The sequence below is a fragment of the Gymnodraco acuticeps genome, unplaced genomic scaffold, assembly GCF_902827175.1.
Source record: "Gymnodraco acuticeps unplaced genomic scaffold, fGymAcu1.1, whole genome shotgun sequence".
Classification (NCBI taxonomy): Eukaryota; Metazoa; Chordata; class Actinopteri; order Perciformes; family Bathydraconidae; genus Gymnodraco; species Gymnodraco acuticeps.
In genome coordinates, this window is record NW_022989847.1 from 12,501 (window position 1) to 24,692 (window position 12,192).

General features: G+C 43.3%; 1 protein-coding gene across 1 annotated transcript in view; it reads left to right on the forward strand.

Moving 5' to 3' along the window:
* The window catches only part of LOC117561442 (calpain-5-like), a gene marked incomplete at its 3' end in the record, with an annotated part of 21,583 nt that extends 9,680 nt beyond the window's left edge, over nucleotides 1-11,903 (forward strand). Inside the window, exon 3 of the mRNA XM_034238877.1 lies at nucleotides 11,772-11,903. Within this exon, the coding sequence (XP_034094768.1) occupies nucleotides 11,772-11,903 (132 nt within the window). The remainder of the gene's footprint in view (nucleotides 1-11,771) is intronic.
* Between the last annotated feature and the right edge of the window lie 289 nt (nucleotides 11,904-12,192).

The window sequence follows — 12,192 nt, forward strand, 5'->3', positions numbered from 1 at the left end:
ACACTATCTATCTATCTATCCATCCATCTATCTATCAAGCTAACTAGCAAACATTAGCGCTCTCTCTCTCTCAAACCACCTAGCTAACTACGTAAATAGCTAGCTTGCTAACATTAGCTATGAAGTCTACCTTGCTTTTGCAATATACAGTGGCCCTCGTAATTTATATTAGAATTATTATTCAACACCCTTTTGTGTATACTGTTCCTGCAGTGAGAGTAATTTAAAAACATTGTTAACGATGATATTAAAGGGGACCTATCATGCAAAATGCACTTTGTGATGTCTTTTCTACATCAACATGTGTCCCCGGTGCGTCGGGGAACTCACGCAGCGTCAGAAAATAAAACCCTCTCTCTTTTCCTCCGTACCCAAATCTTTTAAAAACGGGTGTACAACGAGCGGATACAGATTCCATCCGAACTGACGTCAAATCGGCAGCGGACCCACAGAAAGTTGCTATCAGAAACAATGCCTGACGTGTTTTGGACGTAATCTCATTTTTGTTTACATTAGCCTCGCTAACACTCAGAGCTAACCTGTACTGGAGAGCACGTGTTTAAAAAGCAGGAAATAAAAAAAGGAACTCACCTTGTGATAAACCCGCAAGAGAAAAAGAATTTGAGCTCCATACTGTTTCAGAAATAATCCTTGATGTGGTTTAGAACAGGATGGCGTTTTATCACAGCAGAATTTAACTTTATCTCCGGTAGAATTCTGATCAGGCATTAGCTCCGCCTCCTCTTTTTTTTTTTTTTAAAGCTAAGGACCCAAAATCTGCGTTTCTCTAACAGGGCTGCACAAGAGGGGTTTGAGCAGTATGAGGCATGGCTACAACGGGTGAACTGTTTGGTATTTTGAAAAAAAACTTCACAGACATGTTTTATATAGGTATGGCCCTACAATATATTTTGCCAATATAGTATAATAGGTCCACTTTAAGTATGAAACATGTTGTAATCCTGCTAGTAATCCACAATTTTAAGTCTGATATTATTATATTCAAGGGGATTCAGTTACCTTTGTTATGTGTCACATGTTATCCATTACTCCCCACACTGGATGTGTTGATCTGATCTGAGGGGGTGTTATCAGAGTCAGGGTGAGGGTTCACTCCCTCTCCTCCCCCCTGGAGGTTGTTTAGCTTCCTGTTATCCTTGCTCAGATGGATCAAGACAATATTTATGGCAGAGGGAGCATAAAGCGCCGGCACTAATAAAACGTCCCCCCCCTCTCTCGCTGTGCGACTCACATCGTCTTCCACCTCCCCCTTCATCCAATTAGTTTATTTATGTCTTCAGTCGGACAGGGTGGGGCGATATGATACAACATCCTGTGAGACGAGGGGCAGTTTTTAGCTGATGGAAGGATACAACAAATTAATTAAAATATATAAATGAGTGGCTTTAAAATCCCTGTCCTCACTCTATGTTTGATTGACTTGATTGTATTGTGTGAATGGGATAAAGTACTCCGATTTTTGAGGTATTTAAAAGATAAATATGGAATATTACAAATATTTTTTAATGTTTCGACATTATACTCAGCAAGCTGCGGTCCATATTATGATAAGATATGGGGATAAACATTCACGCTGAGGGTGTTTTGCTTTTCCACACTTTTTATTATACTGCTTTGTTGAATACTGGATTCTGATTGGTCAGTTTGGACATTCCAGAAGTTGTTCATTTTAGGAGAACAGACTGTTGCTAAGGAGGAAGTTCTGATCAAGTGTATCAACTGTGGACAACACAGATTCGTTTTCATTAATCAGAAAGAAGACAGAGAGGAAGTAAACACTAAAGGGAACAGCAGAAGAAGACAGAGAGGAAGTAAACACTAAAGGGAACAGCAGAAGAAGACATACATACAGGAAGTAAACACTAAAGGGAACAGCAGAAGAATACATACATACAGGAAGTAAACACTAAAGGGAACAGCAGAAGAAGACAGACAGGAAGTAAACACTAAAGGGAACAGAAGAAGAAGGAAGACAGGAAGTAAACACTAAAGGGAACAGCAGAAGACAGACAGGAAGTAAACACTAAAGGGAACAGCAGAAGAAGACAGACAGGAAGTAAACACTAAAGGGAACAGCAGAAGAAGACAGACAGGAAGTAAACACTAAAGGGAACAGCAGAAGAAGATAGACATGAAGTAAACACTAAAGGGAACAGCAGAAGAAGACAGACAGGAAGTAAACACTAAAGGGAACAGCAGAAGAAGACAGGCAGGAAGTAAACACTAAAGGGAACAGCAGAAGAAGACAGGCAGGAAGTAAACACTAAAGGGAACAGCAGAAGAAGACAGGCAGGAAGTAAACACTAAAGGGAGCAGAAGAAGACAGGCAGGAGTGGAACGGACTATTTTTTTAATAGAAGCAATACGATCATTTTTAAATAAAATAAATAATTTTAATATCAACATTGTGTGACAAGTTGTTATAGTTTGTTTAGTATTTAGCCATGTACTAAGCGTGTTAATATGCAGATATCTCTCACATTACACGAACAAAAGCAGCCAGAGAAATAGAAGAACTTAGAGAACTTGTGTTATTCGTTAAACCTCGAGGAAGCAGCACACGTAGCGTTATAATGAGAGAACCTGAACGTCAGACTCTCTGTATTCTGTCTGTTTGCTCCGGGTTGTGTTTGACGTTCGGCTGATGGATGAAGCTGAGGCTTGTGAAAGGTTTCTCAGCATCGGGCTAAATATTCACATTACCTCAGTGTCTACAGAGCCGATCAATACTCTATTACTCTTCCAACCTGAGCCAATCCCACGACGGCAGGGAGAATCCACCAATCAATGCTTCAGGAGGGGGGGGGGAACGTGATTAGAGATCTTAACTGTGGCTCAGACACACATCTAAACACTGCTTCGTGTACAGAATAAAAGTCACATTATATTTAATTATTATGTCTGTCCTCGCACATTTAATGTAAATAATATCCTACTTTTAACATTTGTGTCGGCTGTAATTTTGCCCTTTATAGTGTTTTTATTCTATGTTATTTTCTACCCTTTTTATTTTTCATATTATGTGCAATGCATTTGTTTTAACATGCTGCTGTGACGGAGAAATGTCCCAATTTGGGATCAATAAAGTATATCTTATCTTATATCATTGGCGATCATTTTCAAACGAATTAACAACAACACTGGCTCTCTAAACTTCAATTAAAATGTGCACTTTCTTCCCCTGAACACAAAGAAAATGTCTCGAAGTAAATTATTTTAACTACCACTACTAAATGATCCTGCATAATGTGATGTTTATGCCTCACTTCGCGTACTCGTATTTCTCCTCCAACGTGCTTCAGTCTCTGTGAGGTGAAGCTGCTGCAGTGGATTCTGATTATAAGTTTTATTTTGCGGCAATCAGCCTCGCAGAGTCAGCAAACTACTGACCTACTGTGTCCTCTGTGTGTGTGTGTGTGTGTGTGTGTGTTGTGTGTGTGTGTGTGTGTGTGTGTGTGTGTGTGTGTGTGTGTGTGTGTGTGTGTGTGTGTGTGTGTGTGTGTGGTGTGTGTGTGTGTGTGTGTGTGTGTGTGTGTGTGTGTGTGTGTGTGTGTGTGTGTGTGTGTGTGTGTGTGTGTGTGTGTGTGTGTGTGTGTCCTCACTTGAACATGCACCATGGTGTGTGTGATTGGCTCTTGTACACATGCACATGACTCTTGAAAGCTGTTACTATAGAGTGGTTCAGGGACGTCGTAGTTGTAATATCCTTGGTCCAATGGGATTTCTCCATTGGATTGAGCAGGTCTCCCTTGAAAAAGAGATCAATGATCTCAATGGGATACACCTGGATAAATAAAGGTTTGAAATTAAATGAAATAGAATGATTGCAGAATCTTTTAAGTAAAAGGCTAACATCAGGCTATAAAGGAACTACAGCACGGTCACATGACTTCAAATCACCACCGCTAAGCTAAAGGTGGCTAATGTTGGGCTATAAAGGAACTACAGCACGGTCACATGACTTCACGTCACCACCGCTAAGCTAAAGGCGGCTAATGTTGGGCTATAAAGGAACTAACACAGCACATGACTTCACGTCACCACCGCTAAGCTAAAGGCGGCTAATGTTGGGCTATAAAGGAACTACAGCACGGTCACATGACTTCACGTCACCACCGCTAAGCTAAAGTCGGCTAATGTTGGGCTATAAAGGAACTACAGCACGGTCACATGACTTCACGTCACCACCGCTAAGCTAAAGGAGGCTAATGTTGGGCTATAAAGGAACTACAGCATGGTCACATGACTTCACGTCACCACCGCTAAGCTAGAGGCGGCTAATGTTGGGCTATAAAGGAACTACAGCACGGTCGGTCACATGACTTCACGTCACCACCGCTAAGCTAAAGTCGGCTAATGTTGGGCTATAAAGGAACTACCAGCACGGTCACATGACTTCACGTCACCACGCTAAGCTTAAAGGAGGCTAATGTTGGGCTATAAAGGAACTACAGCAGGTCCCATGAACTTTCACGTCACCCACCGCTAACGGCTAGAGGCGGCTGATGTTGGGCTATAAAGGAACTACATCACGGTCACATGACTTCATCTGTCACCACCGCCTAAGGCTAAAGGAGGCTCTAAATGTGTGGCCTATAAAAGGAACTACGGCACGTGTCCACATGACTTCACGTCACCACCGCTAAGCTAAAGGAGGCTAATGTTGGGCTATAAAGAACTACAGCATGGTCACATGACTTCACGTCACCACCGCTAAGCTAAAGGGGGCTAATGTTGGGCTATAAAGGAACTACAGCACGGTCACATGACTTCACGTCACCACCGCTAAGCTAAAGGAGGCTAATGTTGGGCTATAAAGGAACTACAGCACGGTCACATGACTTCACGTCATAAAGGCAGCTAACGTTGGGTGTGATGACGTTTAGTCGTCTCATTTAGACTTGTTAGCAACCGCCATTTTTAAATCCACCAGTGGGCTATTTACTGACGTATTTTATGTTGTAGAACAAAATCTCTTCACCTTGTGTTAACCACAGACCTTATTTCAGGATAACAACCAAAAACACACTCAGAAAACCATTGCAGGAAGGGCTAAAATTCTGAGTCATTTCCTTTTTTTATGGGCTCATTCCTGCAACACTCTATTCCTAATGCATCCATAATCATAATCCCTGTAATTTAATAAATACGTCATCATGCTTAAACAAGTACTTTTACTTGTGGTATGATTTACAAGCTGATCCTGAAAAACGTACGGATGTTTGCTGTGTTTACATCACACGAGTTAACTTGCTCATGCGTCCATCTTTTACTTTCTGAGCGTAGATGAGTGCAGGAGTGTGTAAAGATAAAGAGTCTGTCTGATAAGTGCTCTCTGTCTGCTGAGTAATGGAGGAGCACATCGACCCGCAGAAAAACAGACAAACTGTTCACACCCTGCGATCTGCAGACAGTCGTAGAAATCTACCGTTTTTTACATCAGCCATGTGTTAACCTTCATATTAAAAGACAGATATTGACCTGGAGGCCTGCAGGTTTTAGACAAAATATGAATTGCAATCATGTTGACTGATATCAGAAATGTGTATAGTATATTTGTGACGACTGAATGAACACAGGTAGAGGAGACACTGAAATGAGAGGAGAGGTGAGTAACAAAATAAAACAGGAATAACAACAGAACATTAGCTTGCTGGCTGGGACTTTACAATAGTGGGATATGTGAGCCACCAAGTTAATTATATGCATTAAAGGTGGGGTAGGTAATTTTGGAGAAACCAGCTCGAGTGCGCTAGAATTTGAAAATACACAGCCGGTGTGATGTGATGTGTTCGGGGTGTCACTACCCGATCCGTCCCCCTGCCCGATCGGTACTGCGCATGTGCGAGATGGTCCGCCATATTGGACAACTCCGGACGGCAACCCAAGATGGACACTTGACACAGTGGCTTTTAGCAAAGCTCAAAAAGAAAACTCGAGAGAGATGCGTTATTGTTATACAACGTGACTTCACTATTATTTAACAACTCTTTTTATGGGGTTCTTTTATTTGGGGTTAAGTACATTGTCAGAATAAGTGAGAAATGAATTTAACTTCTGTTAGACAGCTATATCATATAGCTGTCTAACAGAAGTTAAATCCGCATCTCTCTCGAGTTTTCATTTTGAGCTTTGCTAAAAGCCACTGTGTCAAGTGTCCAACTTGGGTTGCCGTCCGGAGTTGTCCAATATGGCGGACCATCTCGCACATGCGCAGTACCGATCGGGCAGGGGGACGGATCGGGTAGTGACACCCCGAACACATCTGGTACCTACACCGGAAAAAATCTGCCCCTTCCTTCAGACTTCCTTACAGAGCCCCTCCTCCAACACACGGGAACGCACACATGACCAATGAGGGCACGAGATAAGTCTGTGCCCAGATGGAAGGCTGACAGGCAGGTAGGCCATCCAGTTACTTTAGCCGGCTCAGATGATTGGTCGAGCTTTCTACAGCTACGGCTTCCACAGATGACGTGTTCATTGCTATCAGGATGTTAAGAGCATTCCATGGAATATAACAACAAGTGTATCTCGAGCCGGTTTCTCAAACTTACCCCCCATCTTTAAGATATGTATTTTAACTAAGTGTTCTTGATAGTTATGAGGGCTATTGCAATATATCCACTGGGGATTATTTTAAACGTGATAACTGGTAACTTCTGAAATTTTTTATGGTTTATTTAGATTTTTGAGCAACAAATACAAAAGGAAAATTAAGCGAAGAAATGTATAATATGTTGCGAACATGGTTTTTTGTCTGTGTTTTATTTGATCCATGAAATGAACGGGTTACATGAGTCAACTGTTTTTAAACACAAAATACAGACATAGAGAAGTAGTGTCTCTCAAGTTCAGGCTGACATAAAAAACCCGAAGAACTTTCCAAATAATGGAACGAATAATCCAGCCTCGGCTCGTTGGTGACAAAAGAGAGGAGGACAGCTCTGTAGTACTCATCATCCCACACACTATCACAGGAACCACAGGGGGTGTGTGTGTGTGTGTGTGTGTGTGTGTGTGTGTGTGTGTGTGTGTGTGTGTGTGTGTGTGTGTGTGTGTGTGTGTGTGTGTGTGGTGTGTGTGTGTGTGTGTGTGTGTGTGTGGTGTGTGTGTGTGTGTGTGTGTGTGTGTGTGTGTGTGTGTGTGTGTGTGTGTGTGTGTGTGTGTGTGTGTGGTGTGTGTGTGTGTGTGTGTGTGTGTGTGTGTGTGTGTGTGTGTGTGTGTGTGTGTGTGTGTGTGTGTGTGTGTGTGTGTGTGTGTGTGTGTGTGTGTGTGTGTGTGTGTGTGTGTGGGTTTCAGGACATATGCTCAGTCTCTGTTTCATGAATCTGCCTCCGTTAACCGTTTAAGATCTGTTTTGCTTTGAGGACCGTACATTTATTTATTTTTGAAGCCCCCCCTCACTAAACCTGTGTGTTTCTATAGGAGTTGTGTGAAGCCCCCCCTCACTAAACCTGTGTGTTTCTATAGGAGTTGTGTGAAGACCCCCCTCACTAAACCTGTGTGTTTCTATAGGAGTTGTTTGAAGACCCCCCTCACTAAACCTGTGTGTTTCTATAGGAGTTGTGTGAAGACCCCCCTCACTAAACCTGTGTGTTTCTATAAGAGTTGTGTGAAGACCCCCCTCACTAAACCTGTGTGTTTCTATAGGAGTTGTGTGAAGACCCCCCTCACTAAACCTGTGTGTTTCTATTGGAGTTGTGTGAAGACCCCCCTCACTAAACCTGTGTGTTTCTATAGGAGTTGTGTGAAGACCCCCCTCACTAAACCTCTGTTTCTATAGGAGTTGTGTGAAGCCCCCCCTCACTAAACCTGTGTGTTTCTATAGGAGTTGTGTGAAGACCCCCCTCACTAAACCTGTGTGTTTCTATAGGAGTTGTGTGAAGCCCCCCCTCACTAAACCTGTGTGTTTCTATAGGAGTTGTTTGAAGACCCCCCTCACTAAACCTGTGTGTTTCTATAGGAGTTGTGTGAAGACCCCCCCTCACTAAACCTCTGTTTCTATAGGAGTTGTGTGAAGACCCCCCTCACTAAACCTCTGTTTCTATAGGAGTTGTGTGAAGACCCCCCTCACTAAACCTCTGTTTCTATAGGAGTTGTGTGAAGCCCCCCCTCACTAAACCTGTGTGTTTCTATAGGAGTTGTGTGAAGACCCCCCTCACTAAACCTCTGTTTCTATAGGAGTTGTGTGAAGCCCCCCCTCACTAAACCTGTGTGTTTCTATAGGAGTTGTTTGAAGACCCCCCTCACTAAACCTGTGTGTTTCTATAGGAGTTGTGTGAAGACCCCCCTCACTAAACCTCTGTTTCTATAGGAGTTGTGTGAAGACCCCCCTCACTAAACCTGTGTGTTTCTATAGGAGTTGTGTGAAGACCCCCCTCACTAAACCTGTGTGTTTCTATAGGAGTTGTGTGAAGACCCCCTCACTAAACCTGTGTGTTTCTATAGGAGTTGTGTGAAGACCCCCCTCACTAAACCTGTGTGTTTCTATAGGAGTTGTGTGAAGACCCCCCTCACTAAACCTGTGTGTTTCTATTGGAGTTGTGTGAAGACCCCCCTCACTAAACCTGTGTGTTTCTATAGGAGTTGTGTGAAGACCCCCCTCACTAAACCTCTGTTTCTATAGGAGTTGTGTGAAGCCCCCCCTCACTAAACCTGTGTGTTTCTATAGGAGTTGTGTGAAGACCCCCCTCACTAAACCTGTGTGTTTCTATAGGAGTTGTGTGAAGCCCCCCCTCACTAAACCTGTGTGTTTCTATAGGAGTTGTTTGAAGACCCCCCCTCACTAAACCTGTGTGTTTCTATAGGAGTTGTGTGAAGACCCCCCTCACTAAACCTCTGTTTCTATAGGAGTTGTGTGAAGACCCCCCTCACTAAACCTCTGTTTCTATAGGAGTTGTGTGAAGACCCCCCTCACTAAACCTCTGTTTCTATAGGAGTTGTGTGAAGCCCCCCCTCACTAAACCTGTGTGTTTCTATAGGAGTTGTGTGAAGACCCCCCTCACTAAACCTCTGTTTCTATAGGAGTTGTGTGAAGACCCCCCTCACTAAACCTGTGTGTTTCTATAGGAGTTGTTTGAAGACCCCCCTCACTAAACCTGTGTGTTTCTATAGGAGTTGTGTGAAGACCCCCCTCACTAAACCTCTGTTTCTATAGGAGTTGTGTGAAGACCCCCCTCACTAAACCTGTGTGTTTCTATAGGAGTTGTGTGAAGACCCCCCTCACTAAACCTGTGTGTTTCTATAGGAGTTGTGTGAAGACCCCCCTCACTAAACCTGTGTGTTTCTATAAGAGTTGTGTGAAGACCCCCCTCACTAAACCTGTGTGTTTCTATAGGAGTTGTGTGAAGACCCCCCTCACTAAACCTGTGTGTTTCTATAGGAGTTGTTTGAAGACTGTAGAGTTATATTTGTATTTATTCATGTTGGCAAACTATGGATAAGCTTAAAATGGGAATAATTTGGGTAAAACTGTGAGCTGCATTTGGGGCCTGTTGACATGTGTTTTTGAGGACAAAGGAAGATGGGGGAAGGTGAGAGCATGTCCTGATTTGCATTCAACTTAGAACGAGCTACAGTGGTTGTGATATTAAGAGAGGTCTCTTGGGTTTCTCTGGTGCTTATCAATAGTAGCAGTTAAGTGAATACTGTTCAAACAATACCTGTGTTTGTGTTTTATATTGATTTCTCTGTTTTATCCTTTCATAAATGTAAGGACTACAAATGGCTATAAACATTCTGGGCTGGTTGGAGTAAACAGGGTTTTATAGCTCTGTGGGGGAGGTGTAGGTATGCAGGCCTTGAGACCTTTTGTTGGAAAGTGAGCCTGTTTGGTTTCCTGCTGCGTTTCCTGCTGCGTTGCGTCTCCCAATGAGATGACCTGAAAAGATGACCAGCTGACCTAACACCAAACCCCTCCTTCTTACTCTGGTATATCTCCGGTGGATCCCTGGCGTTCGGCCTCTTCTTCACATGCTGCCCTCGGGTGAAAGTAGCTCTGTAGTATGCGGACTAGAGCAGGAGTAAGCCGGCATTACTCCTTAAGCATTGCAATATAACTGTAATATATCATGTTGTATTGTAATGATTGTATTGCATTGTCATATTGCCATTAAAGTAGATTATTGTTAACGGTTACTTTGTAGATATGGATTCCTTCCTGTATTATAACCAGCTTCATAGGAACGCGCGGAGATTTGAAAAGCGGACCAGTTATCCCTCCAAATCTCTAACAAGACCCCCCTCACTAAACCTGTGTGTTTCTATAGGAGTTGTGTGAAGACCCCCCTCACTAAACCTGTGTGTTTCTATAGGAGTTGTGTGAAGACCCCCCTCACTAAACCTGTGTGTTTCTATAGGAGTTGTGTGAAGACCCCCCTCACTAAACCTGTGGTGTTTCTATTGGAGTTGTGTGAAGACCCCCCTCACTAAACCTGTGTGTTTCTATAGGAGTTGTGTGAAGACCCCCCCTCACTAAACCTCTGTTTCTATAGGAGTTGTGTGAAGACCCCCCTCACTAAACCTGTGTGTTTCTATAGGAGTTGTGTGAAGCCCCCCCTCACTAAACCTGTGTGTTTCTATAGGAGTTGGTGTGAAGACCCCCCTCACTAACCTGTGTGTTTCTATAGGAGTTGTGTGAAGACCCCCCCCCACTAAACCTGTTGTGTTCTATAGGAGTTGTGTGAAGCCCCCCCTCACTAAACCTGTGTGTTTCTATAGGAGTTGTTTGAAGACCCCCCTCACTAAACCTGTGTGTTTCTATAGGAGTTGTGTGAAGACCCCCCTCACTAAACCTCTGTTTCTATAGGAGTTGTGTGAAGACCCCCCTCACTAAACCTGTGTGTTTCTATAGGAGTTGTGTGAAGACCCCCCTCACTAAACCTGTGTGTTTCTATAGGAGTTGTGTGAAGACCCCCCTCACTAACCTCTGTTTCTATAGGAGTTGTGTGAAGCCCCCCTCACTAAACCTGTGTGTTTTCTATAGGAGTTGTGTGAAGACCCCCCTCACTAAACCTCTGTTTCTATAGGAGTTGTGTGAAGACCCCCCTCACTAAACCTGTGTGTTTCTATAGGAGTTGTGTGAAGCCCCCCCTCACTAAACCTGTGTGTTTCTATAGGAGTTGTGTGAAGACCCCCCTCACTAACCTGTGTGTTTCTATAGGAGTTGTGTGAAGACCCCCCTCACTAAACCTGTGTGTTTCTATAGGAGTTGTGTGAAGACCCCCCTCACTAAACCTGTGTGTTTCTATAGGAGTTGTGTGAAGACCCCCCTCACTAAACCTGTGTGTTTCTATAGGAGTGTGTGAAGACCCCCCCTCACTAAACCTGTGTGTTTCTATAGGAGTTGTGTGAAGACCCCCCCTCACTAAACCTGTGTGTTTTCTATAGGAGTTGTGTGAAGACCCCCCTCACTAAACCTGTGGTGTTTCTATAGGAGTTGTGTGAAGACCCCCCTCACTAAACCTGTGTGTTTCTATAGGAGTTGTGTGAAGACCCCCCTCACTAAACCTGTGTGTTTCTATAGGAGTTTGTGTGAAGACCCCCCTCACTAAACCTGTGTGTTTCTATAGGAGTTGTGTGAAGACCCCCTCACTAAACCTCTGTTTCTATAGGAGTTGTGTGAAGACCCCCCTCACTAAACCTGTGTGTTTCTATAGGAGTTGTGTGAAGCCCCCCCTCACTAAACCTGTGTGTTTCTATAGAAGTTGTGTGAAGACCCCCCTCACTAAACATGTGTGTTTCTATAGGAGTTGTGTGAAGACCCCCACCTGTTTGTGGACGGCATCAGCGCCCACGACCTGCACCAGGGTCAGCTGGGGAACTGCTGGTTCGTGGCCGCCTGCTCCAGCCTCGCCTCCAGAGAGGCGCTGTGGCAGAAGGTACGTGCTTTTAGGGCTGAGATTTAAGTCTAAAATAAATTGTGAGAGAAAACTCAGAATTCTGAAAATGTTGTATTTTTTTCTGATTATTGTGAGTTGTTTTTTTTCTTCTGAAACTAAAGTCAGAATCAGCGACTTTAATCTCAGAAAAAAATAAGAAAATCTGAAAAATAAATCTGAGTTTTGGTTGAATCAGAATTATTATTTTTTACATTTCCTGGAAAAATAAATTCTGAATAAATTTATAGAAAATTATAGAAAATGTTAAAAAAAATCCATTTGATATCTT